Below are 25,751 nucleotides of genomic sequence, written 5' to 3'. Positions count from 1 at the left end.
AATAATGCACAAGGCAAAGGTATTAAAAATGATAGTATATATTTTTATGTGCTGTGAATATGTGAAAAGGATATTATACCATTTTTTATCGTATTGCTTTATGTGGTTATCTCCAGCCTTTTTGGCAATATCTCTGCAAAACTTTTTCAGCATGCATCTTCAAAATGTGCATCTCATTTATTTATGAATTACATATAGGAACTACTGCTATTAGCTAATATTTCAAGTATATCACAATATACTTAGGGTGAGGCTTTTCATTTATCGTAGTCTTACATAACCACAAAGCTAATAGACTTACTGATGATTTTCCTCTGTTTTGGCCAAGCTCTTGTCAGATCTGATTAAATTTGTCATTATTTTTACCTTGTAATGTATAGAAAGCTTTTACTCGGAGTAGAAGCGTCAGCTCTGTGACCCCGTGTTATTTACATTTGCGTTTGTATTATCATCTTTAATCTGCAGGTTCCTTTCATACATCCTGCCCATCTGGGGATGTTTTTAGTCAAAGGGCACGCATCACAATCTGTAGCTGGATCTGGCGGGCCCGTCACTGTGCATTTCTGTGCACTCAGAGCAAATGAACAGAGAGCATGAGCCTCACCCCCTCCGCGTGTGGAAGTTCCTCTCTTCCCGGAGGGTGTCTCAGATCCTACAGGGCAAGGTCCTCAGCTGACTGAGGGCACAGTGCCAACCCAGAGTTAAATACCAGCTACGATGCTTTCCTTTGTAAAGAAAATAAACACAAATGGAGGTTCCCATATCACAATAGGTTGTATGTACGTATCTACATAAACCTCCCAATTTTTGAGACCAAAGTTGACAAAAATATCATTTTTTTTTCTTATTTAAATCTTACCTCTTATATTGTGGCTTTGCTTTTCTTTTGTTTTTTGTTCACCCAGCTAGCTTTTAGAACAGAGTCTGGCTCATGTTTCTTTCAGTCTTCCTTAGTGTTTTGCACCTAGTAGGTGAGCATGAGAATACACATACACATGTTTCACTCTAAAATGAGCTCCAGGAATGTTTAGTAGTCATTACTTGGTTGTCTTGCTGAGGATGGGTGGCATATATCTTTTTTTTTTTTTCCTTTTTGGTAGTTTTAACAAACTGTTTGCTTGGGCCCAATGGGTTTCTTGTTTGTAGCATCTAAATAGAGTCATACTGCATATTTCAACTGTATTCTCTAATTTGCGAAACTAAATTTTTTCGCTCTTAGTCTACTGTGTTAGCCATTCATCTCAGAATGTTGCTATTACTGATTCATAGAACATTTTTTTCCTTCATTATTTATGTCCCTGATAAAAAACGTTAATTTTAACTATCCACTATCTACGTTAATCTACTATCTGAGCACTTTTATGTACCTGCATGATGAAGTGGTTTGGACAGTTCAGGCCTGTGAGGAATAAGGTGGATGGGGGTGAGTTTTTGGTCCGTGAGGGGTGTCAGCAGTGTGGCGCCTTTCACTGGTTTATTGATGCCACATTAGGAAGACGTGCATAAAGGAGTCCCACTAACTGGCTCCAGGGATGTCTCTAGAAGTAAAGAGAAACAACCAACAGTCATTCCCATCTTGAGAGAAGCTGTATCATTTTCTTGATGGAACAGAAGAGTGTCCTCAATCCTAGCTGTACAACAAAGTCCCCTGGGGGCTTTACAGAAATCTAAGGCCAGTTAAAATCTCTGGTGTGGCACCAGCCATCTGTATTTTTTTTTTCTTAAGTAGGCTCCATGCCCAGTGTTGAGCCCAAAAGGGGGCTCGAACTCACGGCCCTGAGATCAAGACCTGAGCTGAGATCAAGACTCAGGCACTTAACCAACTGAGCCACCCAGGCACCTCAGCCATCTGTATTTTTAAGAGCTCCCCGGGTGATTCCATCGCCCAGCCACGGTTGAGAGTAATAGTTCAAGAGGCAAAAAAGCTGATTAGGTCAATGGAAGGAAAACAAAAAGCGTAAGTCTCCGTAAAGGTGAAGGGATGCAACAGTAGAAAAGAAGTTACCCCACTATAACATGGAAAAAGTTGGGATAATATGGAACAATTTTGTAGCTTCAAGTTGAGGTAGGAATAGACATCTTCCCTTGACTGCTCTTGATCACGCAGTGAGGGTTAAGATGTTGGCTGTGAGAACCAAAGGTTTATAAATTGATCTAAGAATGTCCGAAGGGCTTTGAGGCCTTGGGCTTTGGATGATGGAGGTTCACTGACAAACACCTCCAAGTTCAGATGATCTTCGGGGGACTTTTGACCTATGGGTATTTTACCCTGGAGTGTGCACTTGCACACGAGTGCTCTCATTTGGCCTAAGGGTACTTTACACCCTGTTAAGAAACCTTATGCTTAAAAGGTTTATTTGGTTTTAAAGATATGCCAGGGCTCTTGGCCTAACAAAGAAAGATAAAGTGAATCTGTTTTCACCTATGCCACTCTTTTGGTCTTTCTCACATATTACCTTGCTTTTCTGAGAAGAATATACATCTTGAGCCAGTGTGGGAGGGCACGGAGCCTTCCTTTCCTGTAGTTCCGGGGTCTGGTGAAGCATCTTCTATTCAATAAGCATCGACTGAGCATTTGTCAGTGACCCCTGCAAACTCTGCTTCTGTTGTAGGAAGCAGTGCAAGTATTGATTAAGCACTCGGCCGATGTCAACGCGAGGGACAAGAACTGGCAGACCCCCCTCCACGTGGCGGCTGCCAATAAGGCTGTAAAGTGTGCAGAAGTGATCATTCCCCTGCTGAGCAGTGTCAACGTCTCTGACCGAGGGGGGCGCACAGCCTTGCACCACGCTGCTCTGAATGGCCACGTGGAGGTGAGTGTCCTCATCACCGGGAGCAGGAAATCTCCCGAGAGCCTCTCTTCACCCCCAGTGGAACCTAATCTTACTCCTGAGGCTTTTAGCGAGTGTGAAGCTGCTATCTGCATGCCAAAACTCAGGCAACAATAGCCCATTTTAAATGTACAGCCAGTGGGTTGCAAAAGTAGCTGCCTCCTCGGGCTTCTCCTCTGACATGTGTGCCACAGGGTTGTCTGTGACGTCAGCTTCCTACTGTGTTTGAATTCCGGGTCACTGACCTGCCTTTGGATTTGATGTTAATTTGACTCAGATTATCTGCATGTTGGTTTTCTTTCAGATGGTCAATTTACTCTTGGCCAAAGGAGCAAACATCAATGCATTTGACAAGAAGGACCGGCGTGCTCTGCACTGGGCGGCCTATATGGGTAAGGGTTCCTGCAGACGACTGTAGCTAAAGAAGCTGTGGGCCTGCTGTGAAGCATGTAGGTTTTCCCTTTGTGCACGCCTGACTTCTTTCCAAGCTTGGGGCCCAATTGAGTGAAGATTTGGTCCACTTGACTGGCAAGCATAGAGCACTCTAGTTGGACAGTTGCTCTGTCAGAGACTGATTTTACCCCACAGGGAGGAGGAGGGATGAGTCACAGCCTGGACCTCATTGAATGTGTTTCAATCCGGACGGGAAAGCCGCACAAAATGGTGCTTCTTTTAACTTGTTATGGCAGCAAAATAAAGTGTTTTAAAAAGAACAAGGAGTGGCTAGCAAAGCCAGGACATAAATTCTATGTGTCCTTTTATTTAAAAGTATTTTTGAAAGAAACAAAAAGGAAGGAAGGACCACCCTCTGGCTGATGGGTAAGTTCAAGTGACAGCAGTAGCTGTGAATCCTCCTGCTACTCTCCTGCCAGTGAACCTGGCCTTGCAGGTCTTGCTTCTGCCAGCTGGGCTGGGAGACATGAAGGAAGGAGTTAGATTTCTGTTTTTCTTTTTCACTTTTGTTGGCACAAGTGCCACTGACAAATGATAGGCCTCACCGAGTTTATTCTCAGTGTAGACTTGTGAGGAACGAAGAACTGGGATCCTTCCTTTGTGTTTGTAACCGGAGACTGGCCTGCAATTGGAAAAGCAGGTGGGATTCTACCAGCCCTATGTTATAAACCACCTGAATGCCCATCCCCTGGAGATTGTGTTGGTTAATGATAAAGAAATGCCCAGTGGGACACTGGGCAGTAACTACAGTGATGATGACATTAGTATTTATTAACATCAAAAGATTCTGTGTTAAGTAAAAACAGATCATAATAGCATGGTCCTCGTTTTTGTAAAAAAAATCTGCAATATAGACGATCTGGGATATATTATATGCTGAAATGTTAGTTTGGTTTCTGAATCCTTTTTAACAAACCTACAGGCCTTTTATTATCATAAACAACAATAATGTTAATGGTGGGGGGGGAAGAGAACAGGTTGGGTAGAGATGAAATAAATTATGTGGCTGTGGATGAGTCTGAATGGATATTTGGGCTTAAAAAACCAGACTCTTAAGATTTTGCAAGCATTATCATTTTTTTTTAAAAGACAACATGGACTTTGGAGATGACGGAAGCAGATTGGATGTCTGCATGGTACCTATGGGGCTGGAGTCAGGGTACATTGGCCAGACTGCTGTTTAGGCAGAGCACACACTAGATTAGTGTGTGATGGGATGCAAAGAGCCTAGGGTTTCAAGTTTGTTCTTTGCTGATATACAGTTAAAACATTTGTGTAGAATTGCTTTAAAGAAGTAAAGTCATTGTTTTGTTTGTCATCAGGATACAAATAGGAAAAAATACATAGATGACTATCTTTAAGGAATAAAGGACAAAACAGGACAAAAGACAAAAGATAGCACCACTTGAACTAAGGTAGCCTCACTAGTAACTGAAAATAATTTTTCTACATACAAGTTTTGGGGGAAAAAGTCAAATTTTAATAAAACAAGCCATGACCAAACTCTTTCTGTCTCATACACACACCCAACTCTCTCCCCCCTCCAAACACACCTCTCTCCCCATCTCTCTCTTTCTCACACACACACATGTAAACACACTCACACTCACCCCATGCACATCTCAGACCCTTGGAATCAGTACTTATCTTCTACCCCTCAATCCTTAACCACATTTACAGCAGTGACCCAAAGCATCAAACAGTCTTCAGTCACAATATAGAGGTCAAATACATTTATCGTACTATATATAGTAAGATAGGGTACAAAGGAAAATATGCTAGAAAATATGCCAACAGGAGTTGAAACTGGAAAGGTTTATGTTTAGCCAGTAATTCACAAGAATACTTTTCAGTTGAACTGTATGAAATTGTCGTTTTTGTGGTCCAAAAAAAAAAAAAAGGTCAAGCAACAGCAATTTCATATGATTTAACAGTAATGTAGAGTTATTCTGATTAATTGATTTTTTTTCTTTCATTAATTTTTCCAAACCAAATTGTCAGTGTTGGACTTTAAGAAATGGGAAATGCTTTTAAAAGCATTGCTTTCATTTTAACATAATTCTTTTTTAGGCTGTGGTACTAACATATTGGCAGGACCTTGTTCTCATTGAAAATGGTGGTGGTAGTAAAAGCTAATGGTGATAATATAGGTGGAATCAGTCATCAAATTATCCTAAAAAGGCTACCCATGTTTTCTGCCGCTTTGTTTGTGAAGGCCACCTGGACGTTGTGGCGCTGCTCATCAACCACGGCGCAGAAGTGACGTGTAAGGATAAGAAGGGTTATACCCCTCTGCATGCTGCAGCCTCCAATGGACAGATCAGTGTTGTCAAACACCTCCTGAATCTGGGGGTGGAGGTGAGCTGTGATGAATGCATCAATTCATGGTATATTTGTGGGTTTTCTAATGTTTGGTTTGGTTTGTTTTTTTTTTAAGATTTTATTTATTTATTTGAAAGAGAGCACGAGAGAGAAAGCACACAAGCAGGGGGAGCGGCAGACTCCCTGCTGAGCAGGGAGCCTGATGCAGGACTCCATCCCAGGACCCTGGGATCATGACCTGAGCTGGAGGCAGACGCTTAACCGACTGAGCCACCCAGGTGCCCCTGTGGGTTTTCTGTTGTTGGGAAATTAAATCCTGTTTGCATTTTAATTCAAGAGGGTAAAAACCACCTTATTTTCTAGCATCCTATCTTTTTGAGTTTCCAGGGGCAATTGATGAAGGGCAATGGGGGCCTACAGCAAGTAATGAAAAACCAGAAACAGGCTAAGTTTCTATATCAACATAGAGAAATATTTAAACATATATATTGCATGTAATACATATTAGTCATTTTTTAGACGGGCTAGGGTTCTTCATCCTACCTTCAGCATTTAGTCTTCTAAATTGTGGTGTATGGGGTGCCTGGGTGACTCAGTCAGTTAAGCATCTGATTCTTGATTTCAGCTCAGGTCATGATCTTGGGGTCCTGGGATTAAGCCACACATCAGGCTCCATGCTGAGCACGGAATCTGCTTAAGAGTCTTTCTCTCCCTCCGCCCCTCCCAACCCGCCAACAGCAAATGCAATGAAGACAGTGATTTTACCTGCCCTCTGTTGGATTCATTTGCAGATCGACGAAATCAACATCTATGGAAACACAGCCCTTCACCTGGCCTGCTACAACGGGCAGGATGCTGTAGTTAATGAGCTGACTGACTACGGTGCTAACGTGAACCAGCCCAACAACAGCGGGTTCACCCCTTTGCATTTTGCTGCTGCCTCCACACACGGTGCTTTGTGTCTTGAACTATTAGTAAACAACGGGGCAGATGTTAACATCCAGGTACGACACTCTTAGTCTCTCTCTCTGCTAGATACCTCTGCATTGAGCCTCTGTTTGAGCAAAATCAACTCTTGTAAATGCTGTCCTGTTTTAGAATCGGAATTCTGAGTACCTTGACTCCCACAGCCTTGTCCTATATTGGCCTGCTACGGAAACTTAGCTGTGTTGTTACTGCAGAAGTGGTAGGACCAGCTGGAAGGCACTGAGGTTCTAGCCACCTGCTTTTGGTAGCTTAGTGAATGTTCTGGAGCAAAGACTGGGTCCCAGGGATATTGACATGGCCTAGTTTCTAACACGGAGGTGGATGTTGAGCTGATATGGCAGAGTTGCTGAGAATCAAAGGAAAGCCTAATCCAATGATCTCAGGTCTGTTCCTAACCCTGGCATGGCCCACCAAGGAGTTTCTCAGACACTTCCAATAGTAAACAGTAGGTAGTGACTGTAGTAATGTAACATTGACCTAATAGTGGTCAACTGGTCCTAATAGTCTTTATTCAGCAAACTTACTGAGGACTATCTAGTGCCCTCTGTTTGGTTCTGAGGGAGTGCTCCAGGATGAGCTATGAGCTCTGCTCTCAAGGAATTTACAGTACGGTAAGGACATAGTGTGCTACGATGCGCAGGAGACAAGAGAGAATGTAATGAGTGGCATGAGAGAGTAATAGAGTATTGCAAACTATAAGAAGCAAGTCAACGCTTGCTTCCTGCTTGGGGATCAAAAATGACGCCTGCTTTTGAGCTGAGAGTCGGAAGATTGGTATCAGTTGAGATGAGAAGAGATAGAATCTGAGAGAGGGCATTTCAGATAGAGAGAACCACATGAACAAAGAGTTTGGGAGTTCCAGATAGGAAAAGCTTTGGGTAGACTCTAGGCTAGTAGTTAGCTCACTGTAACAGATAACCAAGAGGAACTTAGGCACCGCCCTCGCCATCCAGATTACATCACTGTGAACGCATTTAGATTGTAGTGGACCATCCTCACCTGTATGAGGGACTTTGTGCTCATCCTCAGCTTCCCTTCTCCCCAGCACGCAGCAATCCTAAAGCAGGTCCCAGTGTATTCTGCCTCTGCTTTTGAAAAATGATTCTTTCTGAGATTTAATTTTAAGAATATTGGATCAATCCATTTTAATGACCTTCCCTATTCACTATTAAAATCTTTTTACATTTTTCTTATAATTTCTAATAGTGGGGAAATATGAGACAAATTTCCAGAAGAGCGATTTATTGAGCTTGAAGGGAGGAGAAACTGTATGAAAGAAAGGAGCCAGGAACAAGCTGAAATGTGACTGGACCAAGGAAGAAGGCTTATCAACTGACTGAGGGATTTGGGCTTCTATAAGCTGTGGGGACCACTAGTCATTATAGAGGTCTTGTGATCCAAACTGAGCATTAGAAATAGTAATCTGGTCACAGAACACCAGAGACAGAAAACAGGAAGGAAAAAAAATTGTATATATGATGACATAAACATTTTAAATGTTTATATGGCAAAACAAAACAAAAAACCCAAAAAACAAAAAACCCTAACGTATACAAAATTGAAAGAGGAACAACTCAGAGAAATGTTTCTGCATTATACATGATGAGCAAAGAGTTAATACATTTAATATATAAAGAGCTCACATAAATCAATGAGAAAAAGTCTGATAACCTACTAGAAAATACGTGTAAAGGCAAGTCACAAGAGAGGAAAAACAATATTCATTAAACCTATGAAAAATATACAATATCATTAGTGATTAGAAAAATGCAAACTAATGCACAAGTATATTTGCCTTTAAGATTGGCAAATATGGGGGCGCCTGGGTGGCTCAGTTGTTAAGCGTCTGCCTTTGGCTCAGGTCATGGTCCCAGGGTCCTGGGATGGAACCCCACATCGGGCTCCCTGCTCAGCAGGAAACCCGCTTCTCCCTCTGCCGCTGCCCCTGCTTGTGTTCCCTCTCTCACTGTGTCTCTCTCTGTCAAATAAATAAATAAAATCTTAAAAAAAAAAGATTGGAAAATATGAAAAAGACTAGTAATAACCTAGTGTTATTTGTGAAAAAACTAATATGCAATAAGTAAATATGATCTCATTTTTTAATTTTAAAAAAGTTATGTGTCTGGGTTATATGCATAGAAGGAGAAAAATACTTGGAATATATACCAATATGTTATCACTACAGAGAGGCAAAATTATGATTTGGATTTTTAGTTTCATTTTTATATATTTGTTTTAATCTTCTGGTTGTGATACATGAGCATGTGTTATTTTTATATCCAGGTGAAAAAAAAATTTTTTGTTTTTATAAAAAGAAAATTCAGGTATAGTGGACCTAGACAGGACACAATTAGAGAATAACTGGAAGTCGGTAAAACTCGTCTAGATAAGAGGTACTGAGGACAGGGGAGGGGCACAGCCAACAGAAGACAGAGGCTTTGCAGAAAGAAAATCAATGAAATTTGGTTGGATAGGAGTTGGAGGAGTTGAAGACAAGTGTAGAATTGAAATCTGATTCAGAGGTGACAGAGCATAGGGGTTAAATGTTCAGTTCTGGAGCTAGGCTGCCTCAATTCCAGTCCTAGCCTTGACTTTCAGTAATTATATAATCAGAAACAACCTCTCTTGGGTGTCTGTTTGTCTGTAAAATTTGGGAAATAGTTGCATCTTCTTCATGGAACCGCTGTGAGGATTAAACCAGTTATCTTATAGAAACTACTTAGAATGGTTTCTGCCACATGGCAAGCTCTCAATAAATGACTATTGTTTTGTTGTTAAGAGGGACATCAGGAGAAAGAGTAGGCTTACGAGGTAAAACTGTTTAGTTTTTTTTTTTTTTTAAGATTTATTTATTTGACAGAGAGATGCAGCGAGAGAGGGAACACAAGCAGGGAGAGTGGGAGAGGGAGAAGCGGGCTTCCCGCTGAGCAGGGAGCCCGATGCGGGGCTCGATCCCAGGACCCTGGGACCATGACCTGAGCCGAAGGCAGACGCTTAATGACTGAGCCACACAGGCGCCCCTGTTAAGTTTAGTTTTTGAGCGGGTGATTTTGAGCCTTTAGTACAGCCAGTCTGAGAAAACCAATGATGGAACATGCGACCCTCCAGTGTGGGAGAGCAGAAGAGCATAGAGGAAAAATCTTAGGCTGCCTCATTCACACAGGTGCTGGATCTTGGAGGCTGGAAAAGGGTGAGGTCACCCGAGGAGAGAGTACATCATAGCATGAGTGGAGAAAGGGATGAAGGGTGCCAGGATCCCTTTAGTCTTAGGGTCGGGAGGAAGAGGAGGAAGAACCAAAAAACAGATGAAAAAAGAAGAGTTAAAGAAAATAGAAAGGAAATGGAGGGGAGTACAATGTCTTCATGGAGGTAGAGAACAGGCAGAAATGAAGAAGCAGAATAGATAAAGAGAATTTCAGAGTTCCGTATTTTGTAAGTGGAGCCCATCCAAGGTCCTAAATGGGGGTAAGGGGAGGTCTACGGGGGCATCAAGGAGACCAAAGAACTGTAACCCGAGGTGGGAAGAGTCATCGTATAGTGTTGAAGTCGCAGAGGATGGTGGTGAGAAGACAGGAGGTTAACAGGTGGCCGAACTGGCGGTGTCCCCGAAACTTGTGACGCTTGTGTTGCCATGCTGGTATCTGAAGGACATCCTCCAATTCTCCAAAGAAAGGAAAAGTATTACTGAAGTTAAATAAAGTAGCTCTCTTCACCAGCCTTCACTTAATTAATTCAGGGGGTTGTCTGATGTTCTCCATTCCCCTTTTGAAAGCATGCCGACTGATGCTCTCCGTGTGCCTGACAACAAGGCTAGAAGGCCACTTTCTGGAACACCCACCTACTCCCCCCAGTTACCTGACCCAGTGCTCAGTTCAGAGTAGTTTAGGGACTCCAGCTATATATGGAGTTTATGGCAGTTTATGGCAGCCTTGTCCCCCATAAAATGGACCTGGAAAGCATGGCTCCTTAATTTTAATAATTAATTTTCCCCCATAGACTGCTAATCATCAGTAGAATATGAGAAATACCTTTTTTTAAAATCTGAGACTTAGGTTTATATATTATCTGATCTGCATAAATGGGACTTTGGTTAAAATCTAGCCTTCTCCCTCAGTCTCCTTTCATCTCCTCTGTTTACATCCTCCGGTTTCCTTCTCTTGAATCCTCCTTCACGATTCCAGATGCACTCTGGAGGCACGATCGTCTGCCATTTCCATGGAGCCATTTTGTCTGACTCTGGATGTGGCTTTCTAATTGAAGTTGTTATCTCTCTGTACCACATTGCTCCTTGGATTTTAAAAGTGTTTGTAGATCGCAAGACAATTTGTATTTGTTTAGATTTTCTGAAGTTTGGGGGAAACAGCATATTGAAACGTAACCAGTACCTACCCACATGTTCATTTTGTTTTCCCCTATCCTCACAAAATACTAAAAGTGATGTCTTCATGAGCAATTTACAAGATGATGGAGAGAGAAGGTAGGATGTGTGTCCTGTGCACATTTTACAATCCTTCATTTTCCTTAGATTGACCATGGCCCTGTCTCTGACTTTGTAATGTCGGTTTAATTGTGATAAATAATAAAGACACAATACTTTATACGATAATCCATTGAAGGTTCACTTGTATTTTGCAAATAGGAAGAGCATGAGAAGATACAAAATAATTTTTCTTCTCCATTACAGACTGCATTGTAATTCCTGTAGCATCCCAGAACTCTTTCTGGAAGCATTCAAAATGTTAAAGAAGGCACTAAATACATAGCTCTTCCAAATACTGCTTAGATGGGTTCAGAAATTACCCTTGCCTGGTTGCCTACCTCCCAGTCATTAACATTCAGACTGCCCACGGTCTGACTTCTTTTCTGTCCCTGGGCCCTTAGGCTGTGTAGCCCTCAGACACTGGGGCTGAAGTCCATCACACATCTCCTGAAGTGAACCAGCTCCCTTCTTTATATGTACCAGGTCCAAATTATAGAATGAGTTGCACTGCAGAGGTCGAAGGTGAAAACTGGAAGAGGCAAGAGGAAGAAAGCAGTGATAAGGATATTACGATTGGAACTTTGGAGAGGATATGAGGAAAAAGGAGAGGAATGAATGAGAACCGACCAGGTACCATCTCTGGCCTTTAGAATCCATTCATGTCTCCCACACCAAATGCCTTCTTTCCTCATCCTCCAACATCCCCCAAACCTTCCCTAAACTCATAGACATTGTAAATGGTGAGCCATTTAAAAAATTGGACTATGTATGGCTTTTTTGCAAATTAGGGTTTTAGATTGCTCTTCCCTTGAATTAGAGGGCCCTTGTGGGTTTCTGACACATTTCCTCTAACCCCCTGCAGACTGGCCTTGATGTTATCTTATAGAGGCTCTGTTGCCTTCTAGTAAGTTCACTGAGCTGTGTGACTCCAGGAGGCACATGCCACAGACAACGCAATGCCTTCAAGTTCTTGGGTGGTAACAACGTCTATGAGTTTAGGGAAGGTTTGGGGGGTGTTGGAGGATGAGGAAAGAAGGCATTTGGTGTGGAAGACATGAATGGACTTCTGAGGAGAATGCTGGTGAAGGAAATTGAAACACTCCATTTAGTTCAAGGATTGATCTTCCTTGAAGGATGCTAAATTCTGCCCTGAAAGAGTACTGATAGTCGCAAAATATTCTTACTCTTTTTTGGTTTTCCTTCATGACCATGGCTGAGCCGTGCCTAAATCAATAGAAGGGCTTCTTGCGTAATTAAAAAAAACCTCAAAATAACAAAATTTTCTGAGCCCTAACTCTGATGGGAAAATGAGTCTAGAAATGGGAAAGAGACTAGAAATTAAGAAAAAATCTTATAAAAGCAAAGCTTTGAATAAATGGAAGAATTGAACATATCCTCTCCTTTGACAACGCAGTGAATATTTTATCCTTGTCTGAAGTTCTTAAAACAGCAGTGACAGCAAGTCCCCCCCCATGTGACAGATTTCTCAGGCAGATAATGAAACTCAGTAGGGTCCCTGGTCTCCACCTGAATATCCTGAGTTCTAACTAGTAAAGACTAAATAAAAAGTATTATCCTTTGACCTTCATTAGTTTCCAACGGCTTTTTGAAATAGCAAGTTCCTTTTATATCCAAACCATGTAAGCACAACTGTTCCAGAATGGCTCCATGATATTCTCAGTGCTTCCTGTCCCCACCTCCCCCACCTTCTGCCGCTATATGCCTCAGGGGAAAAAAATCAGCTCAGGACTGGACTTGGTGATAGATAAACCCAGGCAAAGATAGATCTGATATAGCTGTCCTTTGTATTTTAATTTGGTTGTCTATTTGTCCCTTTACCAAAGGCACAAGCACTCCGTGGGAGAAAAGGGTGTGGTGTTTGTACCCCTGAAATGGAACCAGCTTTGTAAACTGCACACCACAGAAACTGTTTACTTCTGCTTTGGCTCTCTGGCTGCAGTTTAGGTAGTTACTACCAAGTTGGTGGTTATTCCCTGGTAAAGCCTTTAAGCTATTTTCTAGACGTGGTGCTTAGTGCTTAGCTAAATATTTATGAAGATATTATCTAAGCACTGAAATATTTATGGCTTTATATATTTTTAACCAAATGCTAATTAGTTATGTTTTCGATTAAATTTAAGAGAAAATATTGGGGCAAAATTTAAAGAAATAGCACCACCTAGGGACAGGTTAATGTCAACTCGGCGATTTCTGTAATCGTGTCCCTACTCTCTTGATTGCTGCTCCTTCTCCTCTAAAAATACCATTTCAGTAAAGCTTCAAGCTTACTTCCATCTTCCTTTCTCAATCTTTTCTGACTCTGGTTATAATCATATTAGATGAGAAAAGATCCTATTTTCCCCCCATCTACCTGATGACTTTTCACTATAAAGATTCGATGCACTTACCATTCTGATTAACTCTTTCCTTGGCAAAGATTGTGCACAACTCCTTTCTTCCTTTCTAAGGAATAGACTTACAGGATATAATAAAAATTCTTCTGTTAAACCCTTGTGGTTTTATAAACTATTCCAGCCCCCCTCAGTCTAAAGCAGTGGCTCCTAAACTTTAACGTGCTGTGCAAGTTAGAAATGGGGACCCCTTTATCCCAGCTCTGATTCAGTGGTCTGGGTTAGGGCACAGAACTCACATTTCTAACGAGAGCCCCAGGTGGTTTAGATGCAGTTAGTCCTTGGTTCACTCTGAGAAATACTTGTTCAAATGATTATTTGTTCCCATTGTGAAGTTTTTAAAACAGAGAGTCATTTTTTAAATGTATTTTTAGGTTGCTGTGTTTTCCTTTTTTTAAAATTAAGATAGTTTCTTTTTTGAATATAGTTGACATACAATGTTTTAGGTGTACAATGTATTAGTTTCAGGTGTACAATATAGTGATTCACTTTCTCTAGACGTTGTGCTGAGCTCACCGCAAGTGTAGCTCTCATCTGTCACTGTGCAAAGCTCTTGCGGGATCATTGACCCTATTCCCTATGCTATGCCTTTTATTCCTTGACTGGAAGCTTGTGTCTCCGTCCCCCCTTCACCCATGTTGCCTATCTCCCTACCCCCTTTCCTCTGGCAACTATCAGTTTCTTCTCTGTATTTATGAATCTGTTTCTGTTTTTTGTTTTGTTTTTTAGATTCCACATATGCATGAAATCATATGGTATTTGTCTTTCTCTGTCTGACTTATTTCACTCAGCATAATACCCTCCAGGTCCATCCATGTTGTCACAAATGGGAAGATCTCATCCTTTCTATGGCTGCATAATATTCCTGTGTGTGTGTGTGTGTGTGTGTGTGTGTGTGTGTGTGTACGTACGCAATACATCTTCCATATCCATTCATCTGTCAATGGACACATAGGTTGCTTCCACATCTCAGCTATTACAAGTAACGCTGCAGTAAATGTAGGGGTGCATATATGTTTTCGAATTAGTGTTTTCATTTTCTTTGGGTAGATACCCGGTAGTGGAATTACTAGATCATATGGTATTTCTGTTTTTAAGTTTTTGAGGAACCTCCATACTGTTTTCTAAGGTGGCTGTACCAGTTTGCATTCCCACCAACAATGCATTTTAAAGCACAGGTATATGGGTTTCATTACAAAAATAAACTTGCATTTTTGAAATCTCATATTTAACCTTAGACTTTGGAAAATGTTTCTCCTGAGAGTTAGAAAAATAACAGCTACGTCTATTTCTTCCTTGTTTTTTTCCCTTTTATTAACAGTACCTCAGTGAAAGATGCACTCTATGGGGAATACTTAATATTTTCTTTTGGGTATTACTATTTTTGGATGAAATTCTGTAAATGACTATTTCTTAATAAATGTGTAGGATTTTAGTATTTGGTGTAATGATCAGTCTATAGATTCTATACATTTTTCATGTTTTGGCTTGATCTATATCAGGGGTTCCATTATTTATATTTTAAATAATAAAGAGATGTATAAATTCAGCACATTCCCAGGGGATCATTAAAATGGCCATTTGCTAAACCATTGTATGTCTTAATCTTATGATTTCTAATGACTTAACTGAAGCAAGCGTTTCTGTTTTGGAACAACTGGAAGTGTCATTTTGTATGGAATCAGAATGCAGGGAGTGGTGGAATGCTTCAGGTCCATTTTGAGAGCTACAGTCATTCATAGCAGTTCAATCAACTTCAGGTCGGACAGGACCAAGCCAGTTAGCACATCATTTGTCTTCACTCGTGTACTTCAGACAAAAGTTGGAAAAAAAAATGCCTTGAAACCATCTTCATCAGTAAATCACAAGAGAGAAAAAAGCATTTTGGATGATTGCATCAGTTTGAAACAGGGTAGTTTAAAAATTGTCAGTGTAACTAGAAATTTCACATTTCTTCTCTAAAATAATTTTCATTTCTCTAAGCTTCTTTACAGTGGGATGTTAGGAAGTAACTTGAGATATTATATATGCTTTTCTTTTGCTTTCAAAATTATCTTTTACCTTTTGTAAGTTTTTATTACACTTTTAAAAAAATCTGAATTGACATTTTATTTTCAGGGCATTGACAGTAGTATCCATAGGGATGTTTCAGATTGACATCACTGATCCATTGTTTCTCTCCCCCTCATTTTTTTAGAGTAAAGATGGCAAAAGTCCCCTGCACATGACAGCTGTCCATGGAAGGTTCACACGGTCACAAACCCTCATTCAGAATGGTAAGAGAGATCCTTCCGCTATGTTGTTATTTAGACAGTGTCCTGATCTGAGTGTGGCTGTCAGTTATCAGAACTTGAAAGATGATGCTCTGTTTTAGATGACAGTCTGTTTTATTAAGCTTAGATTTACACCATCCTTTGATGCACTTTGCTGAAAACTCTTTTTCAGACATATCATCACCATCCAGCTTAGGAGCGAGAACATCAAGCCACTGTTCCTCAGTTAATTCCTACTCAGTCAAAGAACATATGATTTTGAAACTGGAAATGATGTACTTATATGGGCTCAAGGTCCTGCACTTTTCACTCTGAAACTAATACAAATAACTATCATACATTTTCTAGCAGCAAATCTGAATTATTTTTAAGCTTTAGAATTCACCATAGTTTCCCAAGTTAAAACTCCTTAAGCAAGGTAGGAAAAACGAGGTGAGTCAGAGGAAAAGCAGTTAAGTGCATGTTATAAAAGATGATAAAGTCACAGGCTTGATAGAGACCTTGGAAAGTCACGTAATCTAGTAATTTTCCAGGCTCACAACAAAGGTATACTTGAACCACTTGGTTGTCTCTGTAGCCAGAGTACTAGGGAGTATCACTTCATATTACAGTTCCTAATGCTATTATGGGTCATGGCCAGCATCTGTGAGTGGATTGACCTTGACCACACAACTACTGCTTTCTTAGCAAATCTTAGAGACAATTAAAAAAAAATAACAGGTTTAGTCCAGATTTTATGCTGACATTTCAAGTTCAACAATTCCTAAACGATCTTTAGTTGACCCACATTTGTACTTCTCAAAATTCTGGCATTAGTCAATTTCTTGGACCTGTCTTTTTCTCATCTATAAGAATTTTGGATGAATTTTTAGTGATACTATGTTATGTCCTCGGCACTCAAGTCGTAAAACCAAAAAGTTACTTGACATGTGGATGGAAGATCAGCCAGGGAAATTATGCTTAGGAAGCAAAATATCTGCAGCAGGGCAAAGGAAATTTATAAGCATTTCAATGTAACTATAGGGGACAATAAATCCTGACAAGTTTCCAATGAGCAAAGGAAGGTAAAATGAAAATTAACTGCACAACACCCATTAATTCTAATTTGAAATATGTGGAATGTCTTTGACATTCACTTTATTGAAGGGGACACTTTAATTGTTTTGTTTTGCTTGAAGTAAACAAAGGGAGATGGGGAGTGACCCTAGAGTGTCTCCTTCTCACACTTTCCTCATCCCATGTATTTCTCAACTGCTTTTTTTTTTTTTTTTTCCAGAAAGTGTCCACTGGCTGAAAAAGAAATAAAACTAGGGAGATATTTGGTATCCATTTTTAAAAATTTAGTGTGAATGTAATCAGCGGGCCTTATCACTGATAAGAGAAAGAGCAAGGTTTCTCCTTGTAAGCACTGCCTTCCCATAGGTCCGTCCCTGTGGCCAGACCATCCTGGCCATCTCCTTTGAATCAAGGCCATGACCCATCTCTCCATGTAATGCTAGTGTGCTGACAACAGTCTGGAGATGCTGCTGGCTGCTTTGACCTCTCCAAAAGCCATGTCTGTGGACCGGAAGGACTCCCATGCCCTCTCTGGACATAGCTGTAGACTTATGAGTTGGGATGAGATCTGAAAGAGAACACATCTCTTGTCCTCAGTGATCAAGGAGCTTGTTTCGGAGCCTCATTTTTGGCTGAACTGGCATCTTGCTTGTGGCTCAGGTGGGGTCCAGGGGCCCAAAATGATGAGCTGTAGTGGCTATAATATATAGCCCATTGTATGTAATGATAAAGCTAACACGGACTGAGTGTTCACCCTGTGCCAGGCATTTGGGTAAGCACTCCACATAAACCCATGAGAAAGAGGTGCTATTGTCATCTCCATTTCAAAGATGGGGAAACTGAGGCAGGGAGGTTGTCACTTCCATCAGGATACATGGCAGGTATGTTGAGGAACAGGGATTGAAACATAGCCAATCTAACATCAGGGACTGAACTTTCAACCACTACATTTACAAATGCATTCTCTGGATGAACAATGGCATGTTAAAAAAAATTTTTTTTTCAAAAGATTTCATGTATTTATTGTTCAGAGAGAGAGAGAGAGCATGCACAAGCAGGGGGAGTGGCAGGGAGAGGGAGAAGCAGGCTCTCTGCTGAGCAGGGAGCTTGATGCGGGGCTCAATCCCAGGACCCTGGGATCATGACCTGAGCCGAAGGCAGACGCTTAACCGACTGAGCCACCCAGGCGCCCTTAAAAAATGTTTTTTAACTTGAATTTTATTTACTTTAAGATTCACTTATATCTAGACTAGAGTCACCCCTGTAGAAGGATGATTTGGCATTCTCTTCTCTCAGCTGACAATTCTTTGCATTCATTACATGTGAGAACTGTGAGTTCTTCCATTTGACATTTTAAAAAATGCCCTTAGGGAGAAGAATAGGAAGCTCTTTTCTTTTCCTCCTGTTTGTTGGCTTCCTTCTGGGAAACATCCAGAGGCTCACATCCCCAGACCTGGTGTCTGTCCTCCAGAGTGGGTCACTGCACAACAGGACTCTGAACGCCGGTCCCACGTGGGGACATCGGTTGGCTCCCTAAACCAACAGAGCATGCTACTGAGGAACATTCTTTGTGTTTATTTGTTTTGTGAAATCACCCTGGTGTTTGGACTTTTTATGACATTTCTCTGCTTCCCTGACTGTTCTCTATTCAGGGTTATTCTTCGTAATAACTTTTTCCAGAATCATTCAGCATTGGTAAGACAGTTGCCAAAAAAGAACAAAAAAAGAAAGAAACAAAAAACCAAACACACACACACACACCTCTTTTATTTTTGTAGATAGTGAGCAAAGACTGCCTCTGCTGTTCAGTCATGTTGTTTGTTGTCTGAAGCTGGGTTGTCGCAGCCAGAGAGGGAAAGAAGTGAATAAAGAAACAACGTGATGGCAGAAGGCATTTGATCCAGCCATTTGCACTAGGCCACCGCCTCAGATGCTGTCCAGCAGGTTACAAGAGTTCAAAAATGATGTTTTCTTCACAGAAGCTTTAAAAATAGAGTTTGAAGAGGAAGAGTCCAGTGATAGGTTAGGATGATTCATTGTGAGATTTTTGACCTTTTGGCTTACGATACTTCCGAGGCAGTTTAATAAGATGACCATTTTTGTTTGTGCAGGAAAAACTAACTTCAGATGAATGCTTAGATAATGCTGCATAAATTATCCCTTCTGACATGCTTTGCATACTTCTAAACTCATAAATGTTAATTTTCCTCACTAATTGTCAATAATCAGTTACCATCATTTGACTTGCAAGCTTCAAATGAGTAGTAAAGATACTTCATTTGCATGCCAGGCAAATCTTAAAGATTTTCAAGTGAAAATGGAAAGGTTTAGGGAATAACTATAAAATAGAAATTCATTCATCTAGAGGTTCTACTTATTTATTTATTTATTTATTTATTTATTTATTTTAAAGATTTTATTTATTTGAGAGAGAGAGAATGAGAGACAGAGAGCATGAGAGGGAAGAGGGTCAGAGGGAGAAGCAGACTCCCTGCTGAGCAGGGAGCCCGATGCGGGACTCGATCCTGGGACTCCAGGATCATGACCTGAGCCGAAGGCAGTCGCTTAACCAACTGAGCCACCCAGGCGCCCTAGAGGTTCTACTTTTTTAAAAAAAGATTTTATTTATTTATTTGACAGAGATATATAGAGAGAGCACAAGTAGGCAGAGTGGCAGGCAAAGGTAGAGGGAGAAGCAGGCTCCCCGCTGAGCAGAGAGCCCAACTTGGGGCACGTGAGGCTCGATTCCAGGACCATGGGATCATGACCTGAGCCAAAGGCAGCCGCTTAACCGACTGAGCCACCCAGGTGCCCTAGAGGTCCTACTTTAATATAAAACGTATTTCTGAATAACAAATACAGTCTCTCTTTTATTTTTCCACTAGTTATGATGTTTTTCTGAAATATATTTTAAGTGACAACAAAAGCATATGTTGAAGATAATTAAGTATATTTTTACAGTTTTAAACTGACTTATGGGGGTGCTTGGGTGGCTCAGTCAGTTCAGTATCTGACTCTTGATTTCGGCTCAGGTCGTGATCTCAGGGTGATGGGCTCAAGTCCCTGTTTCAGGGGAGCCCTGCATAGGCTCTGCACTGGGCATGGAGCCTACTTAAGATTTTCTCTCTCCCTCTCTCTCTGTCCCTCTCCCCATTTGCATGCTCTCCCTCCCTCTCTCTCTCTCTCTCTCAAAACAAACAAACAAATAAATAAATAAAATGTTAAACTGACTTATGAAATAGTAGTAACAACAAGAAGAAACTTTATCAGCTCAGCCCCTTACCCTTTCCAGCATTTTTCACTGTTTTCTTTCCCTACCCAATTTTTGGCATATTTGGGGCTGATAAACATGGAGGTTCTAACACTTCTTAAGAAGGTTTGGTACCTGTTGACTGGGAAGGACTTGGAGTGTTGCAGTGTTTGTCCAGGGCAGAGGTTTCCCTGGAGTCTGGGGATCTGCCTCCCACATCTCCCAGGATCAGTTCTGGAGGTGGACCATTTAGGCCAACCACTGTGGGCAGTTGGTAGACAGATACATGGACCTTGGATTGTTCTGCAGTATCCATGGAGACAGTGTTGCAAATAGTTTCACATGTGTCAGTTTCTTTATTGTCAGGATGTGGGGGAAGTCTTTCTAACCTCAATGCAAAATCTAAATAGAATGATAGAAAAGGCATGAATTCCAAAAATAGGTTTTTTTCAGACTACAAGAACAAAGAAGAATGAAGATGTAGGGGGGAAATATTTGTAATATGTATTACTGATAAATGGTGAATCTCCTAAATATTTTAAGAGCCCTTGAAAATCAAGGAATAAAAGACCACACACACACACACACACACACACACACACACACACACACACACACACACACACACAGAGAAAAGTGGTCATGAACAAATAGTTCATGGAAAAAGATAAACAAGTAATCCTTCAGTATTTAAAAGATGCTCAGTTTCCTTAATATGAGAAATGCAAATGAAAACTATACTGACATATTACTCTCACCTATCACATGACAGGTATTCAAAGGCTTGACTAGGCTATGAGGAAAACACACTCTCATACATTGCTCATGTGAGCAGCAAAATGGCACAGGACCTACAGGAGGAAATGTGGCAAAATTGAACAAAACCACATATTCATTTCTTTGACCTAGAAATCCCCTTTCTAGGAATTTACCCTGAAGATATACCCAACAGATAGGAAACAGTATATGCATGAGGTTATTCACTGCAGCATTCCTGATGATACCAAAATTGTATTTACTACCTAAATGCTTATCCATACCAGACTGGTGTACTTAACTAGTATCTCCATGCAATGGAAAGGAATAAAGCTGTACAAAAATGAAGAATACCTCCAAGAAGTGATTTTTAGGAGTGAATTCCAGGATATATTGTTAAATAAAAAAAGAAAAAGAAAGCAAGGTAGTCTGTGTGTTTATTTTTAAAATATTATTTATTTATTTGTCAGAGAGCATGCACAAGCAGGATGAGTGGCAGGCAGACGGAGAGGGAGAAGCAGGCTTCCCATTGAGCAGGGAGCCTGATGGGGGACTCGATTCCAGGACCCTGGGATCATGACCTGATCTGAAGGCAGACACTGAACCGACTGAGCCACCCAGGCATCCCACTGTGTGTTTATTTTTACAAAGAGAAACACAGAAAGCATATACCAAAACTAATGAAAGTGATTACTATAGAATGTGGTTGAGAACGAAGTAGAAGGGATGGAAATGAGAATGAGCCTTAAAAATATATATATAATTTTGACTTCTGAGACATGTGAATGAATTTTTTACATATTAATAAAATAAAGCTAAAAGCTGGTAAAAAATTTGAAAACAAACAGAATCAAATGAATCTCAACTATGTATCCAGTTAATAATACAAGCATACAGAATAAAGAATTCAGGTAACTCTTGAACAAAGTACTCCCTATTTATGCTAAAATCCTTGCTGGAAAATTTGTTGGGAAATAGGATATTTGCACAGCCTCAAAGTACCACCCACAAGTTGTTTGTTAATTACAAAAGGGAAAAGACATTTGCAATGGCAAGGGCTGGTGGGCGTCACATTAACCAAATAATCAAGCCCCTTTTCTTATTGTGGTAAAATATATATGACATAAAAAGTTACCGTTTTAACTGTATTTAACTGTACAGTTCACTGGCACTAAGTACACTATCATTTTGTGTAAACAACACCACTGGTCAATTCTAGAACTTTTTCATCTTCCGAAACTGAAACTGTATGCGTTGCAAGTTATCAAAAATTGGCATCATCCGGTGGACTAACCTGACCTTATGTGTATTTTGTGGAGAAGCAGTGGGAAGTGCACATCAGCTCTGGGGTAGTCTTGCCAAAATGTTCTGAATCGAATAGAGGAAATAATCAGACAACTCTAGAATGCAGGACATTCCACCCCACTCCTGGCTTGACCTCCAAAGATACCAATGACATGAGACATGGATGGATAGATAGAGAGAGAGAGAGAGAGAGAGAGAGAGAGAGAGAAAAGGCATGAAGATTATTTTAGATTAAAGGAAACTAAAGGGACATGACAAACCAAATGGTAGCAGAATCTTCTGTTGGGTCCCGGATTTAAAAAACTAACAGCCATGTTGCATATTTTGGAGATAATTGGAGAAATTGGAATATGTTGTATATTACATAAAATTATGATATCAACATTAAATTTCTCTTTTTTTAAGATTTTATTTATTTATTTGACAGAGAGAGAGACACAGCAAGAGAGGGAACACAAGCAGGGGGAGTGGGAGAGGGAGAAGCAGGCTTCCCGCCGAGCAGGGAGCCTGATGGGGGCTCGATCCCAGGACCCTGGGATCATGACCTGAGCCGAAGGCAGACGCTTAAAAGACTGAGCTACCCAGGTGCCCCTAAATTTCTTGAGTATACTAATAGAATTGTAGTTATGTGGGAGAATGTCTTTGTTCTTAGGGGTAAAATGTCATGATGTCTAACTTATTTTTAAATGGTTAAGTAGACCAGGGCGCGTGCGTGGTTTGTTCGGTTAAGCATCTTCCTTTAGCCTAGGTCATGATCCCAGGGTCCTGGGATCGAGTCTTGCATTGGGCTCCTTGCTCAGCAGGAAGCCTGCTTCTCCCTCTGCCTGCAGCTCCCCCTGCTTGTGCCCTCTCTCTCTCTCTGACAAATAAATAAAATCTTTTTAAAAGTGGTTAAATAGACCAACTGTATTTACTATATATTTATGAAAAGGGGAGAGAAAGAAAGAAATGTAGTAAAATAAAAAGGGAAAAAGAAGGCAAAATAAGACAAAATAAGATGAAAATACTATATAATTAAAAGGACTGTTGATTAATATGGTAGTTTTTGTAAATATAGATATTTCCAGTTCATAGTTATATGTTTACTCATTTTACTCATCATATTTTAAACCAAATAATCAAACTATATTAAGTATTTTCTTGAACTTTCTATTCTCTTTGGTTCTGATGCTTTAGTATAAAGTTTGTGTAGGTCTTTAATCAAGCAGGTGAAATTAAAATTGGGTGTATCTTCAGAATTACATTTCATGGGATTTGATAACTTTGTCCCTTCAGAGCAGGAACTGAGTTGTGAGATTTTAGATCCTTAAATAAGACAATATGGAAAGACTTCTCAAAAGCATTTCTAATAGACTTCGCTCTATGCAGATTTACTACTACTACTTTAGATGGTGCCCCGTCCCCTGGAAAGGCATTCTTGCACTTGGATCAGAGATGTACAGAGAGGGGGAAGAACTCAGCATTTGGACAACATGAGAGACTGGCATAGAATGTAGTATCTGAATCCGCCGGAATCCTTATGTTATCCTGTATTAAAACATCTCTTTCAGGCGGTGAAATTGACTGTGTGGATAAGGATGGCAACACTCCTCTCCATGTGGCTGCAAGATACGGTCATGAGCTTTTGATTAACACCTTAATAACCAGCGGAGCTGACACAGCCAAGTAGGTTACTGCAAAAATACTGCCATGTAGTAGACAGTTTCCATTAATCTAGGTTAAGGTGGATCTGTACCGTTATGCTAAATACAAATTAAATTTGCACTAAGTTAAGGGACTTTTAATGACAGATGCAAGGAAGAACCAATTTTATTTTCGGCTGTATCAGAAAGAGGACTCGTCCAGTGGTTTTAATTAGGGAGACTGGAACTGTATTCCTAACTCCACTTTCTAATATTCTGTTCCTTCCAGTGTTTAGTATTGGTTAAGCAGGAAGAATAAGACATAATTGGGCAAATTCAGAATTTATTCAGGGTGCTTGCTGAGTTTTGACGATAGAATTAGGGGGTACCGCTGAGTAAATCTACTGCATAGGGAAGGGGGACTGACTTCATGTTACACTTCAATTCCACAAGAATATAAGCATTTGAACAAGTCAGTCATAGTGCTGGGTGCTATGGGAAATTTCAGAAATAAGTCACCTGGTTGGTACCTTTAAGGAGCTAATAATTTTGTTAGAGGCCCAAGGCCCTCTTGAGACAAAAAACCATGCAAGACAGTATATACTAAAATATAAAATAAATATATAAATATCTATATAAATATAAATAAAATCCTAAATGAGGCAGGATTTAAGTGGCAAAGCGTTCAGGGTAGACAGTATATGCCATTGAGTGTAGACAGGTCGGAGAGAGCTCAAAGGTGGCCAGAGTTTCCAGAAAAGCCTTCAAGCAGGTGAGTTTCAGGCAGGCTTTGAAGGATGACAATTACTTGAGTAGAGCAGGAGTGCAGACATCCTGAGCAGGGAGGAAGGCAGGAACAGAGTTGAAAGAGTACAATTCTAGGACGCTCTGCCCTGAGGTAGTATCATGGGTGGTTGGGAGCTCAGACTTTCGTGGGCACTACGTGGGCTCCAATCCAAGCTACCTCGCCCGTGAGCTGTGTGACCTTGAGCCTGTTCCTAAAGCTCTCTGTGCTTTGGTTTCCTCATTTCAAAAATGGGAGTAATAACAGTACTTGCCCATAGGTGTGTTATGAAGATTAAAGGATTTAATTACTAGTAAAGCTCTCTGGTATAGGTAAAGATCGATGTATGAGTTATATAAATTATTGCCTAACATTATTAAACAAGATAACCCATGTTAAAAGCTCTTTGAAGAATGCCTACCACAGAGGACGCTATCAACAACTATTATTTTATTACTTAATAATGTGTAGTAGAACCAAATTCAAGAGAGCCATAAAAAACTGAATAAAGAGTGTAGCTTTGATCACAGAGACCATGGGTAATAAAAACTAAGTTTTCAGGAGAACAATATAAGAGCACTGTAGCATTAGAAATTCTATTTTATTTGCCAAGGTTGTGCAACAGAATTGAAAATCTTGCTTGAGAATAAGCCAAAATTTAAATGGTCCGTGGAAGGCACTGGTGGTTTCCAGCAACCTCCTAGGGCCCCAATCTAGTGGCGGGAACAAGATCCAGAGCAGATGACTCAAGTATTGTGAGGTTTGTACCACACTATGGGAACATTCAGGGAGACACTGACTCTGCGGGCTTCACGAAAGAGGTGACATTTCAGCAAAAAGAAGAATGGGTAGGAGTTTGTCAGGTAAACAAAATTGTGTGAGGTAAAAAAGATAGAGGGAAAGCAAGGAAGGACATTCCAGGAAGAGAGAACAGTATTTACAAAGGCACAAACATGTGAATGTGTTGAAAGATTGCCAAGCCTGGATCATCTGATGTGTGTGGAGAAATGGAAAGAAATGAGGTGGGAAGGCAGGAAGAGCCACATCTTGAAGGACCTTGCATGTCCCGCTATGGAGTTGAATTCTGTTCTGAGGAATTTGGAAGCTGTTAAAGAATTATAAAGTGGATGTAGGGAAGGTTGTGTCTCATGATCCCATTTGTGGGTGCGAAAGATCATTCTGATCATAGCCCACACATGGGGGAGGTGGTCCAGACCAGGG

At 40.6% G+C, this 25,751-nt stretch overlaps 1 protein-coding gene across 10 annotated transcripts in view; it reads left to right on the top strand.

Annotated features, from left to right (window-relative positions):
* Nucleotides 1–25,751, top strand: part of ANKRD44 (ankyrin repeat domain 44) — a 321,576-nt gene that overhangs the window by 184,668 nt on the left and 111,157 nt on the right. For all 10 annotated transcript variants that reach the window (XM_027588508.2, XM_027588506.2, XM_027588511.2 and 7 more), the window contains 6 exons: nt 2,613–2,813; nt 3,136–3,223; nt 5,500–5,642; nt 6,398–6,610; nt 15,682–15,760; nt 23,675–23,789. In XM_027588508.2, the coding sequence (XP_027444309.1) occupies nt 2,613–2,813; nt 3,136–3,223; nt 5,500–5,642; nt 6,398–6,610; nt 15,682–15,760; nt 23,675–23,789 (839 nt within the window). The remainder of the gene's footprint in view (nt 1–2,612; nt 2,814–3,135; nt 3,224–5,499; nt 5,643–6,397; nt 6,611–15,681; nt 15,761–23,674; nt 23,790–25,751) is intronic.

The sequence above is a fragment of the Zalophus californianus genome, chromosome 3 (assembly GCF_009762305.2).
Source record: "Zalophus californianus isolate mZalCal1 chromosome 3, mZalCal1.pri.v2, whole genome shotgun sequence".
Lineage (NCBI taxonomy): Eukaryota > Metazoa > Chordata > Mammalia > Carnivora > Otariidae > Zalophus > Zalophus californianus.
Note: the sequence above shows the minus strand (reverse complement) of the source record. Positions and strands in the feature narration are given on the sequence as shown.